Source organism: Calypte anna, chromosome 3 (assembly GCF_003957555.1).
Source record: "Calypte anna isolate BGI_N300 chromosome 3, bCalAnn1_v1.p, whole genome shotgun sequence".
Classification (NCBI taxonomy): domain Eukaryota; kingdom Metazoa; phylum Chordata; class Aves; order Apodiformes; family Trochilidae; genus Calypte; species Calypte anna.
Window position 1 is genome coordinate 25,420,012 of NC_044246.1, and position 26,487 is coordinate 25,446,498.

Genomic DNA, 26,487 nt, shown 5'->3' on the forward strand with positions numbered 1-26,487 from the left:
TCACTGAGAAGAGCCTAACTCCATCTCCCTGACACTCACCCCTTACATATTTGAAAACATTGATGAGGTCACCCCTCAGTCTCCTTTTCTCCAAACTAAAGAGACCCAGCTCCCTCAGCCTTTCCTCATAAGGGAGATGTTCCACTCCCTTAATCATCTTAGTAGCTCTGCGCTGGACTCTTTCAAGCACTTCCCTGTCCTTCTTGAACTGAGGGGCCCAGAACTGGACACAATACTCCAGGTGCGGCCTCACCAATGCAGAATAGAGGGGGAGGTGTCCTGGGGTGCATCAAGCACAGCGTTGGTAGCCGGGCAAGGGAGGTGATTGTCCCACTCTGCTCTGCACTGGTACGGCCTCACCTTGAGTACTGTGTGCAGTTTTGGGCACCACAGGATAGAAAAGACATTGAGCTGTTGGAGAGCATCCAAAGGAGAGCAACAAGGATGGTGAAGGGTCAGGAGGGGATGAATTATGAGGAGTGTCTGAGGTTATTTGGATTGTTCAGTTTGGAGAAGAGGAGGCTGAGGAGTGACCTCATCACAGTATAGGGCTTCCTCATGAGGGGAAGAGGTGGAACTGGTGCTGATTGCTTCACTCCTGTGAACAAAGACAGGAATTGGGGAAATGGTAGGAAGCTAAATCAGGGGAGGTTTAGGTTAGATACTGGGAAAAGGTTTTTCACCCAGGGGGCAGTTGAGGAATGGAACAAGCTCCACAGGGCAGTGGTCATAGCACCAAGCCTGCCTGAGCTCAAGAAGCATTTGGATGACACTGTCAGGCACATGGTGTGATTCTGGGGGTGCCCTACACAGGGTCAGGAGTTGGACTTGATGATCCTGATGGATCCCTTCCCACTGAGCAGATTCTATGATTCTATGTAGTAATTTCACCTGTCTTTTTGTTTGTTTGGGGTTTTTTTGTTTTGTTTTTGTTTTGTTTTTGGGGTTTTTTTCTTTAATTTGAGCAAAAAGACAGCTAAATTTTGGTTTCCCACTCCTCACGTTAAAAGCTCTCCCCCTTTCTGGGCCTGGAAGCAAGGTCTGAAAGCGTGGTTACATTTTCTCAGGGATATTAGCATTGTAAAACTAAGACTTCCAGCTCTTCTTCCCATACAGTAAACACAACACGAACTTGTTATCACCGCCACCTTCACCCCAGCTCCCAAAGGTGGCAGCGCATTAACTGACCGGCCCGGAAGCCGCCGCAGTTGGAGCCCACGTTCGCTTGCCTGGAACCTTTGGAGCCGGAACGCAGATTGGCGGCGCGGATGCCATGCCGGAAGTCGACGCTGAGCGGAACCTCAGGAAGATGGCGGCTGCCATGCCGGGCACGTGTGGACGCGGGGCTGCGGCGGGCGAGGAGGCGGACGGGGGTAATGGGCAGCGCTTCCCGGAGGGGCGGGAAGCGGTCTGGGTTCCTCTCTGCTCGGACAGGCTTCTTAGGCTTCCCCAGACCCCGCCGTGGGCCGCTGCTCCTCTCTGCCCCCTCCTTCCCTCCTCCGGAGCCTGGGCCGAGGGCTGGAGCCGGTCGGTGCGGGGCGGCAGAGGCGAAGTCAGGGGTCGAAGCCCCTTCCTGATGGGGCTGGGAGCGTGGGGCCCCCCGTGGGTGGCTTCCCCGCGGTGCCTGGTGTGGTGCCGGCTGCTAGCCCGCTGGTAGCCCGCTGGCCCTGCCGTCCTGCGCTGTGCCTTTTGGTTTGCCTCTGCTTAGCCCTCGGAGTACCAACAGCAGCTCGTGTTTTACCTGAGCCCACCCAAATAATTGCTGCTGCCGTGTGGTCCTGGGGTATTCGTTTATTGAGGAGGTGGGGGGGGTGTGACTGGGCTGAGCTGGAAGAGTTCGGGAGTGCGATGGGTTCTGTATTTGCCTCTGTTTGTCTTTCTGTACGAGCTTCCTGCTCCGAAGGAAACCCGAGAGGTACCCCCAATTGCAGTAATCCGGCAAGAGAGCACAGAGAATACAGCACTCATGCTTCATCCTTTACACGTGGTTTTCCACTCTTTCTTGCATCTTCCTGTGCATCAACCTAATCCTTGCATCACTGTGATAACTTATTAACTGTATCATGTAACTGAATATTGTATTTCTCTCTTTTTTTTCGGGGTGCAATCAAGGTTGTCATTTGGAATCATCCTCACAGTGATTCTGTCTTGTTTGAGGGTCACGACTGAAGCCAAGGGGAAGCCTTGTGTGGGAGTGGGTAGCAGTAGATGTTAGCTTTTAACAGTATGGATACTGTGTCACAAGCAGAGGTTACATTCTTACTTGAAACCCAGCAATATTCTAGCAGGGACAAGTCTTAGGGGTGAAAACTTGGCACGTTGTTTCACAAGTAGGAACCAGGCTGCAGCACATCTTTTTGTGCAATGGTTTGACTTTTTTTTGTTTTTAATTTGGAAATCAGGATGTGGAGATACTGACACAATCAAAAGGATACCTTGAGTAGTTTCTGAATGTGTGGAACAAATTCCCCACTTCTAAATTTCCAATTTATGGTAAGGACCAGTAAGGAAAAAAAATCCCTAATTTACCCTACCTGTAGCATAACACAACACTGTGTTCACCTTGGGGGTAGTAAAAATCTCACCAATGTAGATAATGAACAAGTATTCAGTAAATATTTCTATTTCACTTTTACAATCTAAATATAATCTACCTTCTTTCCATGATTATAACTAAATGCTGTCTAAACCTCTAAATGTGCCTGGGCATTAGAGGCTTTGTTTTAACTTAACAGTTTTTCTGCTACGTTGTTGGGGTTTTTTTGTTGGTTCAAAAAGACACATGCTGAAGGCAGAATAAAGAGTTAGCCTGGCAAAAGAGTTTATGTTTGTTAAGTAATTAAATAGGTAGTTGATTAATAAGGATTATAATTTATAGCTGTCTGCATGGCTTTATGGAAAGATCTTGTGAAGCAGTCCTGACTTAACTCTTTTAATGATTTGGTTGATAAAGGTAGTTCATGGGTTGTAGTAGTGCCTATGAAGTAAAGTATTAGGCTCAGAAGTATGTAACATTTTTAACATACTCTTTGGAAAGTAGTCAGCTGGTATCTCAGAGCTGGTGGGACTGCAGAGGTGTCAGAAACCAGTATCCTTCTGTCCAGCAGTTGGTTTGCAGCCCTGAGACTTGCATGTAGTGTAATTAATGTGCCACTTTTGGGTGGTTCAGATATTGGTGGAATGGTAGTTAATAGTGTCTTGATTAAGGGATGAAGTGGGTCCACTGAAATAACCAAACATACCTTAGCACACCCAAAACTTGCAGCCCATTCCATTGTACTTCATTCTGCACCATTTAAGAATTTATTTTTGGTATTTGAGCCATGAACAGACTGATGAGGGAAGTGGCAGATTCTTCATATGTTTGATTTGCCATCCAGCTGGGTCCAGCTGGCTCTTCTCTCCTGTCTTGCTGTTGCTTGATTCAAGACTTCAGTATTTTAACTTTGATTCCTTCTTTTCTGTTCGGAAGAGGGCATAAGGTAAGGAAACTTGAACTTGGGGCTGGTTTATTTGTGTATCAAGAAACTGAGCCATTACTCACTCCAGGGAAGCTCAGTGCCTCTTTCTTTTGAGTTACCTGACAACTATCTTGATTCTTTAAGCTAACTATATTTTCCTTGGGCAGCTAATTTTACTTTCCTGTAAGAATTATTCCTCTCCAGCTCAGTCCCAGTGGCTGTTGCTTTCAGGCACTAGATGTCACTGTTGCATACGAGTATGTACATGCACACATACTTACATATGTATACATCTGTGTATGTGCATTTTTAAATTATTGATTTTTGAACTGGAAAATGGTGTTTTGTGATTTTTTTTTTTCCAAATCTTGCCAGTCCTAAACATAATATTTATTAATCAACTAATAATTTTCCAAGGCTACCTTTTACCCAGCATCTTAAATATCTTTAAAACATCACTGAGATGCCCAAGCACTCGCACTGGATGCTTTCTAATAAACTCATTATGCTGGTGTATGCCTACTTGAGGAATTATAACAACAAGCAGTACGTGGCCCTGAACTCAGATAACATTTACATATGGAGCAAGTTAAGCTACTGATGGATCCTTACTAGAAACACAACTCCTGATACTTTTTTCTGTACCTTTTTTTTACCATTAGATTCTGACTTAAGCTCAGAAATTCCAGAAGACAGCTGCTCTTCAGGAGGAGAAGATGAAGATGATGGTGATGGTGATGATGAAGATGAAACATCAGCCCTTGGCAAAGGGGTTGAGGAGGCAACAAGCTCCAAAGCTGGCCCAGGTGCAGGCTGGGCAGATGCCATGGCAAAAGTGCTCAACAAAAAGATTCCGCAAAATAAATCCACTATCTTGTCCAAGAACAAAAAACTGGAGAAGGGGAGAGAAAAGGAAAAGCAAGAAAGGCTGGAGAAGAGAATGAAGGTGAGAAAAAGATGCAGTATTTTGTTGTGCAGTCACAGTCAGATTGGGATACATGCAAGATCCCCTCAGTGGGGAGTTAGGAGAGTGCTCTGAGGCTCTCAGTTTTTACATTCTCTTCCACAGTGATCTCTAGTTGCTTCAATTTATTTACTTTCTAGATAGTCATGCTGTAGGGCTTCTTCCTTCACTGCTTTTTCTGGGCCATCAGGCAGGCTGAACTGCGGGAGCAGGACTGTTCCAGTCTGTCAGCTGAAGGTGTTTTTGTTGAAAAGGTGAAAGCAGCTGATTTAAGCTTAGTTTTCTAATTGCTGTTATTAACTTGGGGTGTACTTCACTTTGTCAGCATTAGAAGTTAAAATAGTTCTCTCCGTGGAAGTGAGAGGGACAAAGGGAAGAAAACTGCTTTCATGGAAATTCTCTGCTGAATTCCAAAATCCAAGGCCTCTAGATTGAGGTTGCAGTAATTGTTGGTTTTTGAATCATTGTTTGCTCTCCTTGATGATTTTTGTGGTAGAAAGTTCCTGTTACAGTGTCTGTGCCCTAAGTTGCTTCTGGTTCTGAAACTGTTGTGCCAAAACTATGTTGGCAATTAAGTAATTTGCTTGTGTGCCTTTAGTGGAACTTTAAATTCTAGGCTGTGATTGATTTACCTTCAAGCTAAAACACATTTTTAGATCTAGTATCTCATCATGCCAGTTCTGTTTCAATAACATCACCAGGTGATTATCCACCTCACAGTTTGAGACATGTTGTGGTCAGGCCATGGCCTGAATTTTGTATACAGAGAGCTTCAGTATGACATCTGCTCAGCTTTGGTTGTCCTAAATACCTGTTCTAATCCACCAGATAAGTGGGTTAACTCCAAAGCAGGAATGGGCTTCAGGTCCCAAAACTGACTTGTTACTCTCAGACAAACATGAGAATAGTCTGCCTTCTATTAATTTCTTGCTAATCTAAGCTATGATAGGACAATTTTTTGGTAAAAAGCCAAAACATGGTCATAAACTCACAAATTTATAGTAGTCTGCCTGGAATAAAGATAAGGATCCTGAAATTCCATGAAAAATTTCTTACATATAACATGCTTAATACAAAATCACCAGACTAGAATACTGCTAAATTATCAGAAGGGAAAAAAAAATACTTCACAACCTTACTCCTGAAACTGAGGCAAGGGAAATTCTGTGCTCTACTACTGCAGCAAAAAAAGCTGGTGATGTTATGGACCCTGGTAATGGGAAAGTAGATCATTTTGGTTTTGAGCAAGCCTCAAAAATAAGAGAAAAATCAGTGCTGTGCACAACAGTTGCTCTCTGGTGGGCACTTGGTGCTCTTCCTGGTGGTTTTATTCTTGTTACAGACTTTGCTGTGTGGCACTGTCAGTCACAAAGCTGTTCTGTGGTTTATTCAGCAGGGGTAAGTCAAATTCCCAAGGCTCAAAATGCAACATGCCTATCTGGATAGAGCCAGGGTTTAATTGTGTATAAATTCCTCTGTGATCAGTTGTGAAGTTTTGGAGTTGAATGCTGCCTTGGAATAATTTCCTTGTCTGTACAAGTCAATGTGAAAGGAAAGCATTTGAGTTTTTCTAGACTGCTTTTGCTTGTCTTCAGCCAGAAGTCTCACTCTAGTGTGACTTTTCTAGTTTTTGTTAGAGAAGGCAAATGACTCAGATTTGACTGTGGCCCTTGGTGTGTCAGTGCAAGCGACTTGCCTCAGACCTGTTGTCCAGCCCCATATTTGAGCTCCCCTTAGCCTCAAACCAAATTGTGCATTGTTGATTTATCTTTCCTTCTTGCTACATACTGCATCAGGGCATGCTGCATTCTCAAACACTCCATGCTGTTTCATCTAACAATATTTATAATGCAGCTTCAAAAAAAGCAGGAGTGGGAAATGATGTGCCGAGTGAAGCCAGATGTTGTCAAAGACCGAGACAAAGAAAGAAATCTTCAGAGAATTGCTACAAGGTAAGAGTTTTTCTGAATGCTCTCCTTAAACATGTATATCAAAAAAAGGAGGAAAGGGAAGAGAAGACCTTTGCAGGTAATCTGTTTCCAATCTGATTGAACTCTTCTTAAGAAGTGACTAGCAGGAGCCAAATGATTTATGTACAGGTCTGCACTGAACAGTATCAAGTTCAACAAAAGATTTCAGAAGCTTTATGAAAGAATAAAAATTTAGTTGGGAATGTAATGCTTGCTTGACAGAAGTGCTTTGTTAGATCCCCTCCTTTTGTTAATTTAATGCTTTAAAAATGCAGAACAGTTGTTTCTACTGTTCTGTTTTTTCCTTCTCTGCAGAGGATTCACCAGATCTGAGTCTGTTACATTCAGCTGCTTGTACTGCACTGTGGTAGTTTGGTGTAGCAGAACCAGTTGAAGATGTGCTGTCTGTATCTGTCTCCTTACTCATTCCTCAACTTGTCCCCATACTTCAGCTGCTTTTAAGATCTTACCATAGGGATTTAATAGCTGATTGCAGGATGAGTAGCATGTTCTTGCATTGATCTCAGTGCCATGTTATCATGCCTACTTCGGGGTCTGAGTAGTTATTTGTGGATTTGTTTGTTACTGGATCCTAGCAATAAATGTGAAGGAAAAGTGAAAATGAGGTTCTAGTAAATGTTACTTCTTAACTGAGTTGTGATTCTAAGTAACCATTTTGGGAAGCTAGAAGCCATCCAGCATCTGAACTGAATAATTGCTTTTGTAGAGGGTTCATTTCTGTAAAGGAAACTCAAGTGAAAAACTTTGGTTTTGTTGTTGTTTTTTTTTTCCCCATCCCAGAGGCGTTGTACAATTATTTAATGCTGTCAGGATGCACCAAAAGAACGTTGATGAGAAGGTGAAGAAAGCTGGGAGCTCTGATAGGCAGCGTGCTAAGCTGCTGTCATCTGTTTCAAAGAAAGATTTCATCGACGTTTTAAGAAACATGGAGGGTGATAAAGGAAGTAAGAATACTGCTGTAAGAGCTGGAAAAAGGAAAAAGGTAGGCCTAAACTGGGAGAAGAAAATGCATAAAAGCTACCTTCTCAGTGTAACAACTGTCTTAATGTGTCTGCTCTTCGGAACATCTGTGATCCAAGTGGTCTGCGGTTTTTTGAGACTGCTCAAGGAAGGAAACAAGTAGCTCTTAGCCTGTTTTCCCTGTCTTTTGAGCATCAACGTACAAAACCCTGGAAGCAATTCTGATAAGATATAAAGCCTTGTGTACAAGTAATGGCTTAGCTGTGTGTTTAAAAAAAATACAAAAAATTAGATTTTATTTTTGACTTTGCACCAACCATGGAATGAACTGCTAGGTTGTAGTGGGTTGTGACTTTTGGAATTTGGACAATAGTAGTTTTCATCTCTTTAAAAATACTAAAGACACAGGGACTCTTTATCTCACAAGGTGTATTGGACTGTACTACCTGTGTGTACCCATAATTTGGGGCATTTCAGACTTCCTCCAGATTGCAGTCTCTAGAACTGAAGGATTTTGCCATACAAGTAAATACATACCACAATAGGAAGAAACTGAGACACATTAAATGTTCTGTACAGGCTTTTCTTTTCCCTAATTCCATGTGTGTGTTTGTGTGTGTGTTAGACTGATATGGCTTCATTGCAGTTATGCTCATTTTGAGTTTGCTGATTTGAAAAGATAGATTTTCACCCATTCCCCTTTTTCCAGATGTGCTCGAGAGAAACACGGTATAGTTGTACTCATCCAGCTCTTTATCACTTCTTTCAACTCACCAAGTAGCTCAGAGTTGAAAACAAGTTCTTCAGCCATACTCTTTCTTGTATTTCAGAAGCTGCTCAGTTTTGTGCATTTGTGTTCAGGTTTGAACTTTGTGCTTGGAAGTGGGTGGAATACTTTGTTGGCCCAGATTCACAGCACTTAACTAAGTGCTTTTCTGTGCCAAGAAGAAATACTTTAGTCAGTTGGGAGACAACAGCTTGTCATATGTTTTTTGTTTGTGTGCACTTGGGGAGCATGCTGAAACAGTGCCTGGCATTAAAATCTCATACAATTTTCATGCAAGTGTAGTATTAAAGTATTTTCTAAATTCTTCAGATAATGAGAACAATTTAGCTTGGTGCTGACACTTTATTTCTCCTTAAGTAATTCCAGCTTGCTTGTTTGGGTGGGGGGCCATGCATGTGTGTGGTTCTTTTTTTCTTTTTTTTTTTTTTCTTTTTTTTCCCCTCTCTCTCCCCTGAAATAGCAGAACAACATCAGAGTGATGTGCCAGCTACTATTGTAGTAGGCACTGAATCAATAGCTAAGCAAAACTGAGGACCTTTTTTCTTTGTCTCATTGTAGCAGGACAATTTTCTTAATCACCAGGTCAGAAAACATAGATTGTAATTGTTTCTATACTATGGAAAAAGGTCTTATTTTGGCAGCATCAGTAACAGCATATTTCCATTAAAGTGCACTGGAGCACTTAGCTGCTGACTGGTTAGCATAGGCTTTGGGTATTGATATAAGTGCTGCTTTCATATTGCTTGTGGAAAAAAACCTGTGGATTTTGGAGTTTGCATTCATGTAAGGATATACTTGTAGGTTTGACTTCTTGGGAGGGCATTAGGGCTTTTTGTTTGGGGTGGTGTTGCTTGGTTTTATTTTTTTTAATAGACATGTCTGCTTGGCTAGACCACCCCTCTCATTCTCTCCCTTATTGCATTTACTTTGGTGACCAGAGTAGTGAACCAAACTCTTTAATAACTTCTTTTTAAGCTGTTCTTAATCTGCCTTATTTTCTCTTCAGAATGTATCTTATCCATTTATCAGGCTCCCATCCTCATAATTTTTGATGCTTGACGTAGAGGCCAAAACTGGATTTTCAGTCTCCTTTTCAGAATTACAGACATACAGCAACTGAATGCTACTGCTGGCCTCCACTGTCATCTCTCTGCTTCTTGGTCTGTGAGGGTTTTTCAGAGGTTAGTAAGCAGGGTTGAAGCTTTTGGGTGGTGAATTCCTTGCAGCAGGAGTTTGGTAAATTATTTGTGCCCTCTGAAAGCTTTTGTTTGTTTTGTGGGATTTTTTTGTAACAGCATGCTTTGTTTTTTAGCAATTGAGAGTATGGAGTGAATTTCAGTTTTAAAAAAGGGGAAAATGTATTTATTTATCTCAACAAAACAGTGGAAGAGATGCCAATACCAAACTCCAGGCACTCTGCCATCAATTAAAATGAGGTCCAGAACAATTAAAAACATTACCCCACCCACATAAAACAAGTCAGCAAGAAAACCAGCAAAATAAAGTTTTCCCAGTGAAAGCAAACCTTTCCTGACTCAAGTCTTGTGCTATGAAAGGAAACTACTATATTTGTGAGAATGGGCAAATGCTTTTTCTTACTCTGTAGTGGTTTTGAATGCAAGATGTGCTGCCATAATTTTGAAAGTTTGGTGGTTTCTCCCAGATTCCAAGGATTGTTAAACCCCTTATAAAGCTCTGTTGTGGACAGCTATTAGTCAGGTCTGAGTATGCGTGAGAGAAAGAAATTAAATGCTCTGTAAGGTCCCATCCATAGCAGTTGGATTTAATAGTAGTACAACCACTTTCTTAAGTGTGTTCTCTGTTTCCATCAGCTTCTTGCATTGATAGGAAGGTAACCTGTGTCCTATGAGAACATCACTCACAGTCTTGTATACTTTTAGCCCTTGACCTAAATATTACTTGGTATGTGCCCATCTAATGGAGCTATGAAAGAAAGACTGTAAGGCTGTGAAAGTTTTCCTGTGCTATTTGAAACTGTGGCCCTTCTTCAGATTTTCTGTGCCCAGATGGGAGTAATTACTTTTCTGAACTGAAGCCAAAAGCTTTGCTTTTCATATCATTAGCTGTTTATCAAGGTATTTCTTAATCGTTGCTGAGCCAGCTGACTTGTGTAAATATTTTCCTGTGTTTTTCCGATGTCATATACATGCTGCTTGCCTCTGGGTAAGATAATCTAATTTCCCTCCCCTCACCACCTTATCTGAAAGCCTTGCAATGTGGGGAAAAAAAATAATAAATGTAGTAATTTCTTTTCTTAAAGTTCCCCTTATTTGTTGTTTGTGTGGGCTTTTTGAGGTTTGGGGTGGTGGTTTTATTCTTCTTGGGGAAGGAAGCATTTATTGAGAGATACGAGAGCTTTCAGTCTTGTTCAACACAACCCTTGAAGATCAGATCTTCATTTCAGTATGAGTTGGTTGTGTCTTGCAGTTTCCTACCCATATGATACTATAAGAAACATTATTAAACTACACATTTAAAAAAACATTTCCAACCTGGAGTCTGAAGTCATCATTATGTCTATAGAACAAATACAGAAGTAGGATGTCTATAGAGCAAATCTCGGTCCTTGTAGCATTTTATGGGTCAGGGAAGTACCTTTGCATCCATGACTGAGTGAAGTTGAGGGCTGCACAGACATATTGGCTGATGTAGTGAATTCCATGAGGTCTTGAAATCCCAGCTCTAAGAAGATTTTAAAAAATCAGAGTTAACATTCCCAGTGTAGCCTTCACTCTTTTCCCTTGCTTCATGTCCATAAGAACAGCATCATTCAGTAGCAGAAGCCTTCATCTTGACTTTTTCAGCTTCACTTGTGCTTGTAAAGCATTATGAAGTGGTAAGCCATTTTCCAGGGAAATATAAATAACTGTCAAGAAAATGAGAAATATCCTTTGTGACAAGAATAACCTGCGCTTATCAACATTTAATTTTAAATTCAGTCTTTGCCTCCTGATTTTCTGCATCACCTGTGTTCGCTTCAACTTTTAATTTTCTTACACCAGTCCTGTTGCAGAGCATTTCAGTGGTGGAAGTTAGAGCAGGATTACTTCAGTAACCATGGTTCAAATTCTGCAATGTAATTTTTCTACATGACTTGGAGGTACAGTTTGCTTCCTGTGTTGTGATGGCATCTGGAAAAAATTGGTGTATTAGTCTCAAAATAGTACCTGTTCTAAAATAATTTATTGATGAAGATGAGCAGAGAAGAATGCAGGTGCTATTTCAAATCAGCTGTTGCTCATATGGGACTTGAAGTAAAATGCTTTTCCAGAAACTTCCTTCTGTTTCAAGTCTATTTTATAAATGCTTCTAGTGTTTGGTAAGTCAATTGGAAGCACAGTGATTAGAATTGTTTGCTATAGATGTTTTTTCTTTTTTTCATAAGACTTTTAGTATTCATACTTTATTTTTAAGCAGTAATTTTAAGATTGTTCAAGTACCAGAGGACTACCAGACTTCCAACAGCTATACTTGCAGAGAAACAAGAAGCAGCGTGGGGGCTTTAATTTTCCAAGTTAGATGGGGATATAAGTTTGCTTTTCAGCTTAAAAGCTAGATCCGTTTAAAACCTGCCAGGGTGACTGCCTACTTTTTCTAACAGATGCAAACGTACTGGCATGTTCTGTGTTTTTCCACAGTTTCCACAGTGCAGAAATGGGGAGGGGAAAAATATTATTTTCATCCATATACCTGTTTGAAGAGACAATAGCCTGAACAATTGCTTCAGGCAGCTGTAAGAAATAGTTTATTTCTAAAGTATGGATGAAGACATAGATGAAAACTCTTTTAATCTTGAAGTAACTTCTTTTCTTAGGTGATAATGACATTGCAGACTAGTGGAAGTTTATTACTACAGCTGTTGTGTCCTGGTTTTACAGAACTAATTGGAGGAGTAACCAGGCATGCATGTATTCCAGCAGATTTGAGGGGGGCAGCCAAGTACTAATTTAGTTCAGCTGCAGCCAGAGTAGATGTGTTCTCCCAATTTTAATAAATGTCTTCCCATTGCATGCACAGAAACTTTTAATTTCAATGTCTTCATAAATCAAACATTCATTTCTGTTTTTCCCAAATTTGTATATATTTTCTTGAAGGCCACCTTGCATATATTTGGAGCAGATACTTAAAAGGTTGCTGACTACCTAACTGTATATTGTATTTTTATTTTTATCCTTAATGATACAGTGCAGCCTGCCACCAGTTTGCTATATTCTAAATTCCTTATGTTAAGTAAAGGGTTGATGTGCAATATTAGAATTTGTTTGACTGTGACATTTTACTTTGAGTCTGTTTAAAAGAACATGTATTGACTTGAACCAGTTTGGGTCATCAACAGGGCTAGGTTTTTAAGATTTAGAAGCTCAGTTTCCTATCACCCGAGCTGGTGACCCATGTCTGTGGTAACATGGAAATGTACTTCTTTGTTAATGTTTTTGTGTATATTTGGTTGATAGATGTGAAGAACTTGATACTGTGAGTTCAACTCTAGATAAGTGGATTAAGGGCTGCATGATGGCTGTTATTCACTAGATTCACCCTTCATCCTGTGTTTTTATCCTCAGATTTCCCTTTCCTCTCTCTTTGTCAGCTACTTGATCAGATCAAAACTACAGAAGGAAAAAGGAGTGTGATTTTTTTTTTTTTTTTTTTTTTTTCTCTTTCCATTGACTTTTTTTCATCCTCTTTGTGTCTTATGTGCCTGACAGGTTCTTTCCCTGAGAGCCAAGCATGCAGCTTGGCATCCTGGTGCCTAATGCTAGAGCAGCCCTGACAGCTGCTTGCACACAAAGACCCAGGTCCCTGTTGGTCATCATAAGACTTGCTGTCTTCTGAGTATGTGGTTGGTGAGGAGATTTTAAGAGAATTTGGATACTAAATGCTGGTCATATCTACTGAGGTGACAACTCAGGTTTGGGGAGTGAAGTCCTCCAGATGTTTTTAACTTGACAAGATCTGGGGAGATGTTTGTGGACATAACAAAAGGCATATTCCTAGCTCCAGAGTAAGTAGCTCCAGAGTAAGTCCTTAGCTAGCTTTTAAGTCCAAAAAGAAAATGAATGATGCAAGGTTTTAATTCATGCCTGTAGGAAATGTCTCTTTCCTCCTTAGACCTGTTGACAAAATGATTTAAGTTCATCTTCCTGTTAAAAAGACTGAAGTGTCTTTTACTTGAAACATCGTGAAAGGTTTCAGCCTAAAGCAGCTGAAGCCTGGCAGATTTTGTAAGAGAATATAAACAGGGAAATTGTGATTGAAATGTCAAGCAGTGTTGAGACAGCTTCATCTGTCATATTTGAGACTAACTTGCCTTGCTATTTGATTATTAGTGCACAGGATGGTTTTGTTTTCCCAGATGATGCTGCAAGGGCTTTTACAGTAAAACTATGTTTAAACCAACCACATTTGAAAAACTTGTGGTATACATCTTCTTCTGATCTTTCTATAAGTACACAAAGCACAAGAAGTCAAATCCTATTGAACTTTTATCTACTAAATTGAGTTGGAAATCTTGTAAAAACAGCTGTCTACTTTGTTCATAACTCTTATAGGCAGAGTAATGTACTTAGAGAAAAATAGATTTAAGCATTTCATAAAGTTCTAAAAAAAAAATGTTCTCTGGGAATAAGACTGGATGGAGCTAGTCTGTCTGAACCAGTTTGTTTCCCCCACCTAAGCATTTTTGGTTGGAAACTATCTTGAAAAGTGATTCCCTTACTTTGAAGTTTTATTAAGGTATAAAATGTTTTGGTTTCCGGAGTGATGAATTAATAGATGTGTATTATAAATTACCTCTGTAGGCACCTACTCATCTGTTTATCTTAGTAGACTTAGGGATTGGTGGGTTAAACTGCTTCCAATGGTTAGACTGTTGCTATGTTCAGTTGTGGGGGGTTTTTTAATGGGAAAATCTGGCCAGTTTTTAACCAGTGTTTCTGAAATTAATTGAAAGGTTAGAAAATATACTTTTTTTTAACCTATTATTATTACTATTACAAAGGACACTAAAGCTGTCTTTTTGGCAGCTTGTGGTTGTGTCTTCTGATCTCTTTTTGGTTTCTTGCTGAACCCTTGACAGTGTTCTGCATGTGGTCTGTGTCATTTCTTCTCCATCTGCAGCAGTTAGGAAAACTCAGAGGAACGCAGAAGGAGATGGAAGGGTCAGAAGCACAGAGAAAGGGTAGCCAGATGGCCAAGATAAGGGATTGAAATAGGGGGCAGTTTACATATTCCCTCTTCAGGTTTAAACTGCTTTTACAAAGCAGCCTGTTTGTGTTGAGGGGTATGGTCTGTTTCTTAATGAGTTTGCCACTCACACACAATGGTGTTGGGGAAATTACAGGAATATAAAGTAAAAGAAATTTGGGGTTGCAAACATTTAGAATATGTTGTAAAAGCCATTTAAGTAAAAGCAGGGGCAATGAGGGTAAGGAGGTTTAACCAGACAAGCTGCTTAGTAGTCATAAAAACTTCAGTATTTCATAGTTAGCAATAAAAATACACAAAAGCTAGTTCTTTGTGGTAGATTTTTTTTTTTTCCCCTCCATCTCCTGCCTTGTATTTTTTTGCCATCCCTATACTTGTTTTGGGACTCAAATGTAAGTGGAAATCCTGAGTCAGGAAGAGAAGGCTTTTTATTAGCCCCATGTCTTCCTCATCAGCTACTCTGTGCAATGATTTCTTAAGTGCTGGAAATGAAGAACTTGGTCATTACTGTAGTGTTCGTTGTTTGAGGCACCCTTATGGGACTCACTCTGTTAGGTTCACTCACTCAGTGGATGATTTCAGCATCATTTATAGGAAATAATTTGAGTCAAATGCAGATTATTTAAAAATCTTCAAACTGCTAATTTGTTCTAAAGAAGAAAGGTAAAAAAAAAAAATCCAAAACATACTCTCAACAGCTGTGGGCTTGCATGTTTCCTTAGTGGATGAACAGGCAAGCTTTTGTAAAAACTTGCAGAAAATTTTCAGCACCCAGCTGAGGTACTGCGTAAATGGGTGATATCTGAGAAAAATCTGTTTGTTTGTCTGAAGTAGACTGTTGGAAGACATTAGTACTCGACTTTTGAGGGGCAGCAATGCAGAAGGCCTTATTCTGGGCTGGATGCTTGTTAATGGGCACTTCAGCTGTAACTGTATTTTCCAGTTTGATGGTTTGGGAACTGTGCAACTAACAAGGTTTTTGTGGATCTGGGTAATGTCTAGGTTGATCTTAAACTCTGTCGTGTCTTCATTAATGCATCAAATGAGAAATGTAGGACCAGGTAATGGATAGAGGTGGGTTTTTTTTCTGGCTTGTGAGAAGCTGTGTGGCATTTTTTTCAGGGCTGAAATGTGAAGTATCTGGAGAAGTTCTTTCTTCCTTTATTTTGAATATAATCCATATGGCATAATTCTTAGTTTGTTATTTTCCTTTTATAAATTTCAATGTAAGCTCTTAAGAAGGGCTCCTTATAAGTTTGCTCTTGGTAACTAGATAATAGTTGCTGATTTTTTTTTTTTTTTTACAAGATAAACAATATTTTGCAGACTGTGATTACCCTGATAAGCTAGCATGAAAAGCTGTTATTTCTGATGGACAACATTGTCTTATTTCCAAGTCAGAATTAAGATTCTCAAGGAAGCATTGCAGTGACCTTAAACCTAACATGGCTTCTGGACAAAGAGCTTGTTATTCAGCTGCTTTGAATACCATAGCTTACTATGCTCATTTTTGTCTGAGAAGCAATGGAAGTATAACAGACATTGTTTTAATTACAGAAGTCTTGATCATGTGTTTGTTTTTAACCACAATGCTCACTGGGTCTTTGTGTCATAATTAATTGATACAGGTGCTCTGTGATCTTTGCTCTAAGGATCCTCTGCTTCAAGCAGAGGATGTTATGAAACATAAAAGCTGTAAGGAGACTTAGAGGTGAAGAAGGGATAGGAGTAACACATGAACACTGAGATAGTAGTGGCCAGTATGGTAGGCAGGAATTTCACTGCAGTAGTGATAAGAAGGCATTGCAGATACAAAGGTAAAAGTAAGTAAGTGAGAATAATGAAGAAGTTTTGGTTATAGAGGAGGCAAAACTAAAAATTACTGAAATGGAGCAGTGATGGCAAACTAAAAAAGTATACTGTGTGAAACTTTCTGTCCTGATGTGGGAACCTAACACCAGGGAATTTATCTTTCTTTCCTGTAATAACTTGCAGTCTGCTTTGAGCTAATTTTTATTTGGTACCTACTTAAAAATACTTGCTTGGAGACCTTTTTGTCTTTGTCAGTGGAATGTTTTGGCTTGACAGTTTTAAAGACAGTGATCTGATTACCTGATATTCAGAATACTGTCATTTTGCCTGGTATTTGACAGAACATGAATTTAAAATTACAGAGTATATTTCACAAGAAAATATTCCATGAGTAAAGGTAGCTGTTCATACCAGTGTTGTAACTTAACTATAAGATTATTTCATTAGGTGAGTCTTATTTTCAGGTGTGTTCAGTAGCTCCTGAGTGTAACATGCCCATGCTGTTCATTAACTCATTAAAATGTGTATAGGGACTCTCAGTGTCTCTATGGCCAGGCGTTGTCTTGCAGCAGCAATGTGGTAAAATTTCTTCCTTGTTCAGCAAATGGGTTTCCAAGACTGCTGTTATCAGAGCTGGAGCACAGCAAGGGCTGCAGAGTTTCAGTGTGTCCTGTGTGCAGAAGGGCCCCGTGTTACACTTGAATTCTTTAAATATTTTTACTTTTTCTGACAGAAATACTGATCTACGAGGTTTCTGATGAACTAAGGCTGAGATCTTTCTGTGGTTATACTTTGCAACTAAAAATTTAGTAACAGTGCCAATGATTTTTCTTCTTAAGTCCAGATGAATGCTCATTCTTAGAATTTCTGTAATTCAGTTTTGATCTATCTATGGTTGGGGCATGTTTAAGCCTCTGTATGCCAACCCAAAGCGTTCCTTCTCCTTCACACATCCCCATTTGTAGTAAACCCTGGAGCAGGAGGTGAGGCTGGGGAGATTCTTATGCAGGTCATTAAGCTCTGAGTGGTCTTCTGGCTGTGCTTAAAAAGGAAGTAAATATTTGCCATGCTTCTAGTAATAATTCCAGTGCATTATTTGCAGAGGAGTTTGAACAGGATCAGGAGGTTTAAAAATGCACTGTAAAAAAGTTTCATTCTTAGATTTATTCACTAAAAATGCCAGTACAGATTTTGATCTGCACAAGAGACCCTATGGCCCGAGGAAATCTCCTGTGCCACTGCTGATACCTGCAGTATAGCATCACTTTTGAATATACCAAAGCAATTTAATTCAGTTAATTTGCTCTAATTTCACTTTCAGATAGAGGATACAAACGGGCACTGAATGATTTTCACCTTCAGGAATACATGATTGTGCAGACTTAGCTGCAGCAGACTAGGTTTCCATTGCCCAGATTGCATGTGTACAAGCTTGAAAGTGATTCCCAAAGTCAATGTGAGTTGGTGAGAGACTTCAGCTCAGAAGTTCACAATAGTGGAAATATATATTCTTAGTTTATATATATTCTTAGTTTCCAGATCTGTGGGGTTTTGCCTGCTTGGTATCAGGAGCACACCAGAATTTTTCTCACAGTCAGTATCTCACTGCAACTCAAATCAGTTAAAGTTGCAAGCAGCACTGAGGATTAAATACTGCTTGGTTTTCTGTCCAAAACAATTACATTTAATTTTCTGCTTATATTGCTTCTTTAGATACTTCAGCTGCAGTTTTCTTTATTTCCTCCTAGCTCAAGGAAACTTGCTTTCTTACCCTTTGAGACAAATTTAGGAAAAATTATTTCGCCAGTGCCCTTCATTTTCCACATCCTCCTCTCGTTCCTAATTTTTTGTTTTTTCTTTAAATGGAGATTTAACATGTGTCATTGTATGCCTATGCTGGTTTTTTTGAGCTAGGTTTAAACCAGCTTGTTTGGGGGATGAGGAACAGAAAAGCAGCAGTCATTTGCAGTGAGATGTAGGCTGGCAGGGAAGGTAATTGTTAGATGTGTGCAAGAATGTGTTCTGCAGATACACAACTTCTTCATTGTGACAAAAGCCTCCCTGTATTTCAGGGTCTTAGATATTTGCATTCAGCAACAGGGAGGAACCTGGGGAGGCAATTCAAATTAATTAGACATGTTGGAATTGTTTTCTCAGGGCTTAAAGTTGTTGCTTGAGAGAGATTTATGTTAGAAATTCCTTCCCTGACAGGTACAAATAAACATTAACTGCATGTGATGGTTAAGAGAGATGCTCCCAAGCTTTGGCATTTCATCTTGTATATTGAGCAAAGGCATGGGAGCCCAGTGCAGTGATTGTAACTCCTAGGTCTGAAAAATGTTAAGTTTGTTGATACTCTGCCATTTCTGCCTTCTGGATGCAGGCTGTAGGGAAATCTCTGTGGTGATGTAGGTATGTTTGCTGTTTTGCAGATGCAGAAACTGGGGTGTATTCAAGTGACACACTCTGGTGGAAAGCAGACTGAAATGCTGTCTTTAATCTGAGTGCTCTGGTCTCAAAACATATCTTTTAATGCTGTTATTTGCCAGTAAGCATTATGGGACTTCAGTCTGCTCAAGTGTAGGGTTCTGAAATGCTTCAGCACTTTCTGGCTCTGGTTTTAAGATGTTGCTGTGCCAGTAGAGCAACAGATGGAAATGACAATGTCCTGTGACTCAGACAGACTGAATTTAATTCCTTAAGCCTTTCAAAGGAAGCAGATTTTGGGATAAGGCACTCCTTTTGAGACTGAAGCAGCTATGTGCAGTTTCAAGTATCCTGCTGCTGCTTCTGGCAGTTTCAGAAGGGTAGAGAGGACTGATCTTTCACCTGAGTGCCCATCCAGTTAGCCACAGCTCCAGTTTTGAGTTTGGCTGCTCTCAGCTGAAGATACTTACTGTATAATGGCATTTACCCAGAGTGAATTACATAGCTCAGATTTCTTACAGTAGTAAAGAAATTAACCAAAACAGGAAGATTTCTAACTTGATCATACAGCTGATGATGATGCCATGAGGTTTTCAAAGACCCAATTCCTTCACAAGTATCCAGCAAGCAGTTCTAGCCCAGATTCTGCAAATAATAGCTGTTGTAACAGACCTAAGCTTTGTTGTTTGGTGAGTGAGTGGTTGGTTTTAATCCTAGAGTCATTTATTAGGACTTGGCTAATGATTTCAGTTCATCTTGTGCTGGTGCACATCTCAGCAGGTATGTCTTCAAACCAGAATTAGTTTGGGACATGTGTCCTCACTACTGAGCCTTACTTATGTTAAATTTAAGCTGATGCTGTGATAGTTTAGGTAGCATACCAGGCAGGCAAGATGCTGTTTGTTTTATTTATATAATCTTTTCTCAGCTGGACTATCGATCTGTCCCAGCAAGTGCCTGCACTAAAGTAACCACACAGTCTTTTGGACTGTTTTGTTTTAGTTCATGGTAAGAAGTGCATGACTGTGTACCAGTGACTCGTGAGATATTTTGCCTCTCAGAGCTTTTCAAATAGGTTGTCACACCTTTAGGCAAAGAACAAACCCTTGTATGTATGAAAAAGGGGAGGAAAAAAAGCAGCAGCAGAATTTTTTCATTCCTTGCCTCACTGAAGGATCCACTTGATGTTGCATTACATGTTAATGTTTATATAGACTGCTTTGGTTTGTTTGGGGATGTTCAAAGGGGACTTCAGTGTTGTAGTGAAATGTGGGAGATATGGATGAACAGCTGACTGTAAGTTCAAAAGCTGGTTTATTTTCCATGTGCCAAGTTTTGGTTTATTTAGATGAAACCACATTATGGCATTGAAAACCAAAGTGTATTAACATTCTGACTTAAAGCAAGTTGAGAAGCAAAGTTACAGTTGAACTGATTGTTAATTAAACAAATAGTCTTGCTGCATGTTTTCTTAAGAGTCCAAGAATGTTTTGTGATACAATAGATTTGGGGAGGTGTTATTCCTAGGGGAAAATAGAGTAGTGAATGGGTTAGGAATGAAGATACTAAACATGGGGTTTTCTTCACTCGGGAGCATGCTTAAAATTGATTAAAGATTTGCTTTCAAGCATTTAATCTTCATCTTTGAGGCATGGACATGCTACTTCTGCCTTTTTCTTCAGGGCTTGTTGTAAAACTCTATTCAAACCTTTTTTGGTGCCTTACATAGTGGGTAATGTATGGAGGATCAGAATCCCTCTTTTGTCGAGGTCCTTCTTTTGTCCTGTTGTTCACTTGACATAGCCAGAAAGAAGGTCTAATGGATGCTGAATAGTAGCTTGTGGTGAATTCCAGCACTGAGCTTTTCAAACCCTGAGCCACTTCACTGTCATTGCTGACAATAACCTGTTGCTTCTGTGCTGTTTAAAAAACAAAAAACTAAAAAACCAACTAAAAAACAAACCAGAACAAATAAGTAAAAAAAAATCTGTGTTCTGCACATCTTTGGTGTTATTAAAAAAAAAAAAAAAAAAAAAAAAGAAAATTGGACTTTTTTTGTATGGAAGATGGGATTTTTTTTCATTTAAGTATTTCAAATTTTACACTGTGGCATGTTCACAAAGTGATTTATTTAAGGTCTGGGATTAAAAAGAAAAGCTTGGAGACTACTTTTTGACCATTCTGTACTGTGCAAAAGTAAACACAAAATAATTGAAATACACTTATAAAAGGGGGTGGGGGGAAAGAAAAGCTACCCTCTCATTGTGTCCCAGAACAGAATACCTGTGTTTGTATTAACATGGATTATTCCCATGTGAATATCTTAAGGTAGGTGCCTAGGCAGACCTTATCTATAACTCCTTAATTCCAGCTAATTGATTACCCTGTCTGTGATGATTTCAGACTTTACTGAGTAATAGCATTTGGAGGGAATTGCTGCAAGAGTGGAGAGGGGTGAGGAGGCACTATCCTGGGGAAAAGGGAGGTTGTTGGGATGGGAGAGTTACTCAGGAATAGGCAGTAGTGTGAGCTGCTGGGGAGTAAACGTATGAAATTAAACACAATGCAAGCACCTTGAAGAACAACTGTTGTTTCTCTGTATTTGAACTGGGCCCTGGGAAATTCCTTTTTGGGACTGATTGTGTTAAAACTTGCTGTCCTAGTTTTGGGAGGTATTCTTTCAAAAAGAAATGGAGCAGAAGTTGCATTTAAAATTTCTTCTTTGGCAGACTTTTGCACTCAACTTTTGTTTGTGTGATATCATAGAATCATAGAATCATAGAATTGGCTGGGTTGGAAGAGACCTCAGAGATCATCAAGTCAAACCCTTGATCCACTACCACTGCAGTTACTAGACTATGGCACTGAGTGCCACATTCAGTCTCTTTTTAAATATCTCCAGGGATGGAGAAGCCACTACTTCCCTGGGCAGCCCATTCCAATGCCTGATCAGTCTCTCTGTAAAGAAATTCTTTCTAATATCCAACCTAAACCTCCCCTGGCACAACTTGAGACCATGCCCTCTTGTCTTGCTGAGAGTTGCCTGGGAAAAGAGACCAACCCCCACCTGGCTACACCCTCCTTTCAGGGAGTTGTAGAGAGTGATAAGGTCTCCCCTGAGCCTCCTCTTCTCCTGGCTGAACAGTCCCAGCTCCCTCAGCCTCTCCTCACAGGATCTGTGCTCGAGTCCCTTCACCAGCCTAGTTACCCTCCTTTGGACCTGCTCCAGGACCTCAATCTCCTTCCTGAACTGTGGGGCCCAGAACTGGACACAGTACTCAAGGTGTGGCCTCCCCAGCACTGAGTACAGGGGCAGAATCATTTCCTTGGACCTGCTGGCCACGCTGTTCCTGATACAGGCCAGGATGCCATTGGCCTTCTTGGCCACCTGGGCACACTGCTGGCTCATGTTCAGCTTCTTGTCAATCCAGACTCCCAGGTCCCTTTCTGCCTGCCTGCTCTCAGCCACTCTGTCCCCAGCCTGGAGCTCCCCATGGGGTTGTTGTGGCCAAAGTGCAGAACCTGGCACTTGGCCTTGGACCTGCATTCTCTACACCTCATTTCTCCTGCTATAAAATTCTGTATGTTGCTCTTTCAAAAAAATTGCACGGGCATCAGCTTAAATATGCTGTAGTTCTGTGTATCACGAGTTCCCACATGCATGACAAAGAAGAGGCATGAGCAAATGTCTGCAGTGTTCATATGTTTACTACGTATAGTAAGCAAAGCTGCTTCTGCAGAGAATCCTGTAACATGACCCCCATCCACTGTACAGAGTTGGAGCTGGTGGTTATTTAAAGCAGGGTGACTCAGGGTCTATTCTTTTGAGCAGGGGAATGGGAAGGGCACACCTGAGGTGCCTGTATTAATTTTGTTTCAAAAGCCTTGCAAAACTAAATGTTGTTTTCAGTGCCCCCGATTCCACTTTAGAAGGAGAGTTTTTCAGAGCCACATTTTCCTTGGAAGTGTTTTGTTATTAAGGCTTAAGCCTCTTAAGTTCTTCGTCAGTACATTAAACAGTGTTTTCCTTCAGTAAGAATGGAGAGCTTCAAGCTGTTCTTCAAAAGTGTTGCCACATGATGGGGCTGTTGCACTGCCGAAATATCTGTCGCTTAGGAGAAACTCCAACCAAGCACTGTTTTCAGTGCTAACCTAAAACTATTTTGTCACTTTTTTTTAATTGGTCACCAGTCTGTGTAGTGTGGATTCAGTTTTATCCATTTTCAAGAGGTAGGAAACTTGGAGTAAGGTGGTATTAGTTTGCTGGTTGTAGATCAACTTTGTTTCTTTTAGAGACAGCTTTGTACTATATGACAAGCCCAGGTAGTGAGGTAATCATTCACATAAAGGGGATTTGGTCCACGTATCACAGAAAATGTTAAATATTAAATTTGGGGAATTTTGATTCTTTATTGAATCCATATTTGTGTTTTATAAATGTGCCAAGAAGTGTTCTAATGAAGCAGCACCTGAGGGTTAATAAATGATATCATGAGTCCGTTCTGATTGCCAAGAAAGATTTAAATAAAGGAAGCCATGCCCAAGGTTGACTATTTCATCCATAAGAAATAATTGTTTTGTGTCTGTATTTCTTTCATTGGTTAGTTAAAAAAAGTTTGCTTATTAGCATCAAGTAATTTATGATTGTTCTGCTTATTTCTATGTATTACATGCATAAGGAACTAGCCCTTTGTAGGTCGTGTGATGCAAATTTTAAGAATGGGAGAGGTGTGTTTTTGATTGCATGAAGAACTTCTATTTTTTAGTAACTTTCACAGTCATTTCATCTTCATCTGTTCCCTCTTCTCCCCTCAAACATTCAGGGTGAAGTGAAGTCTGAAGAGGGACCAGAATGGAAAATACTGCGTGATGACTTCATGATGGGAGCATCTATGAAAGACTGGGACAAGGAAAGTGATGGAGAGGGCAGTATTGAACAAGGAGGAGGTCTGAAACAAGATGACAGTGAATGAAACTGAAAACCACTCAAGATAATGTTTTATCTTAACTTTATTTGGATAAAAAGTCAGCATTCTGTGAATGTACAACACTTCGAGGATATCTTTTTAAGAAAAAAAAAAGAGACTTGCACAACTTTGGAGTGTTTTCTCCTCCATGTCAAACTTTTATTTAATATAGCTTCATTTGCTATACTGAAATATTTTCCAAAACATGTATAATTTTCAACATATTTCCAAAACATTTTGTACAGTCAAAATAGTGGCACCTGCCCAATGAAAGATTTTGCCAAGGTCATTAAAAGTTTATACATTAGTCATGGCCATTGATGTATTAGTGTGCCTGCTTTTGCAAATCAGTGTTGCACTTTGAAAAGTTGTTAGCAATTTGCAATAGGCATTTCTTACAATAAACACAGAAATGCCATCACCTTGTAAAATTATGGAACTCCTACTTTGGCTGGGAAAGGTTTTGTAGATAATGAAGTAACCATTAATGCTGTAGTTCTGGTCTTGGAGCATTAGTTTAACTGGAGACAACTCTGGAAAAATAACTGTCAAAAAAGAGATTTAACCCTACTGACTGGCCTTTATATTGGTGTGTGTATATATGTGTATATATGTATCTTTTGTTTTTCTATTGTAAGTCAGAAGTTGTATAAGGTAAGGAAGTGGTAGGAGAGGAAAGAGGAGTCCTTGCTATTGTCTTTGTTGCAGGAGGGACATCTTTTCTAGCAGTACTGCATGAAATTGTATCCAGTGTTGCTTCTTTTGCAGTTCTGGTGTTCTGGCCTTTTGCAGTAAGGAGCTGAACCTCCAGGATGTGTCCTTGGGGGTTACTCAGCTATAAACAGCTGCAGCTATACAGCCTCAGTTATGTAAAGAGACAAACAAAAGCCCCTTCCTCTTAGGTTTGTACTGTAGCAGCACCAAATTCTGGAAAACATATTATTGTAACACTGTTGGCTTTGTTTAAGGTACAGCAGTTTCTCCTGATTGTTTGGTTGCAAAGGTGCAGAAGACAAACACAATAGTATATTCTGTATCAGCATGTGCACACAGATGGGAGTCTGTTGTGATTAAGGTGTTTTAAGTGGAAGGCTGGGGTTGAATTCTGCTGCCTTCACTGTAAAACTGGCTGTCTGATTCAGTGTTTAACATTGCTATTGCATTTCCCTATTTGCTATTTGAAGAAAATGCCTTTTTATTAATTGATACTTAAAATACAATTCTGGCTGTTTCTACAAACAACTTATGTACAAACCTTTCTTTGTACCTGCATATATGTAAGATATGCAAGAGTGACTTTCAAATACTCAGTCTTCAGCATTGAAATGTGTGGAAGGACAGAGATTTAGATTTTCCTAGCAAAGGCATCGAAGAGGGGAAGGAGGACTGAACTTTGTGTGTACTGCAGGATAAAAAAATATACATAAGGGCAGTGAAACCCATCCTAACAACTGGCAGTGGTTGTGTTATCCCTAGCCTATTCATCTGGTATATTTTATAGCATAATTCTTTGAATAGAACTCAAAGCTAACAGCAGAAATGTTTAGATGTTGAGGCTTGTTTTCAATGTTAAACATATTAGGTATCTGAGGAGACATTAGTTTTTTGATTGATATTTATTATCACAAATGAAGACATGCACCCAAAATATCAAGTGGCAAAACCACAGAAGTTTCACATATGGTTATTCCAGCTTCTGAAGGGTAGACATCTGTATAGCTGTTCAGGAAGAGCTGGCGCCTCATTAGTGCAATACAAAAAAATGAATTTTGAGTCTATGTGGCAGCATAGTAGTCTAATCTGACATTGCTTTCCTTCTGCAATTAAGTTACTTTGTGTGGAAAAGTTATATCAGCAGCTTTTAATCTGTAGTGGTTCACTAGCTCGGTATCACTCATCTGCATCTGAGATGAAACTTTTGGAAAATAATCTTTCCTAGTTTTTCTCAGAAACTACAGCATCCTGAGGTGATTATTAAAAAATCTGAAAATACTTTCAGATTATATCTAAATACTTTGATGTTTATGAGTTTTATTTGTGGGTGTTTGAGTTAATGTTTTAATTAAAGCACTGAAGTGTCACTTGTATATTTAAGAAAAATGTGGAATATGTCAAGACTGATAAAAGTATCTTGAGCTTCCATTTATTTACAGAGCACAGCAGTATTTTTGCCTACAGGTGGAGAAGCATAATATTTGGGGTTTTATGTATATTTGATAGTTTTTTCATTTTAATACTGTAACTTGCCTTTGTCTTGTCCTTCAGTTGTGCCATATGCAGCGAAATTCCTTCATAACTTGAAATACTAGCTGCCTCCAAAAGAGAAATAAGCTCAAGACTCTTATGGCAGGTGGGAGCCATATATTTTAATTTTGGGCATTTGGCTGCAGATTTATTTCACAAGTTTTGTTTTATTTGACTAGCAGTTCCAAAGAACTAAACCCTGTTTGGCCCAGACACCTTCCAATCTACTCTCTCAGCTGTCTGAGATTGTCTGCCTTGGCCACCTCCCTACCCGCTTTTTTGGCAACATTCTTCCTTTTTCTGATAGCTACCATGCATAACCTTCAGTGACTTTTCCCAGCCATCAGAGTGCTCTGTTTTGCCTGCTCCCATGAATATCTTTGCTTAAGCAAAGCTGTACTGCTGCCCTTCATTCCAGAGAGCATGAATCATTTCAACTTTGTATATTTCTGTACCTATCTATATAAAGCCAATAAGGATGGGGTGGTTCTAGTTTAGCTAGGCTTCAAGCCAACTCTGGAATATGTGGGGCTTAATATTCTATGGATTTATTGCAAAGCAATGAAGTTTTGTTTAATAAGAGGAGGCACAGGGTTAGCTCTTCACATTAATTGTTGTAACTTTTTTCAGCAAGGAAAGCCTGAGTTGG

At 39.8% G+C, this 26,487-nt stretch overlaps 1 protein-coding gene across 1 annotated transcript; it reads left to right on the forward strand.

The window, feature by feature from the left end:
• Window positions 1-1,299: 1,299 nt before the first annotated feature.
• RRP15 (ribosomal RNA processing 15 homolog) lies at window positions 1,300-23,708 on the forward strand. Its single transcript, XM_008496609.2, has 5 exons — window positions 1,300-1,373; window positions 4,124-4,407; window positions 6,280-6,377; window positions 7,197-7,398; window positions 23,451-23,708. Exons 1-5 carry the CDS (start codon window positions 1,310-1,312, stop codon window positions 23,598-23,600), a joined length of 798 nt encoding a protein of 265 aa, XP_008494831.1. The 5' UTR covers window positions 1,300-1,309; the 3' UTR covers window positions 23,601-23,708.
• Window positions 23,709-26,487: the final 2,779 nt, after the last annotated feature.

Coding starts and splice junctions, on each gene's coding strand:
- RRP15 (XM_008496609.2), top strand. CDS start 1,310: ATGGCGGCTGCCATGCCGGGCACGTGTGGACGCGGGGCTGCGGCGGGC. Junction 1,374..4,123: donor GGGCGAGGAGGCGGACGGGG/GTAATGGGCAGC, acceptor TTTTACCATTAG/ATTCTGACTTAAGCTCAGAA. Junction 4,408..6,279: donor GGCTGGAGAAGAGAATGAAG/GTGAGAAAAAGA, acceptor TTTATAATGCAG/CTTCAAAAAAAGCAGGAGTG.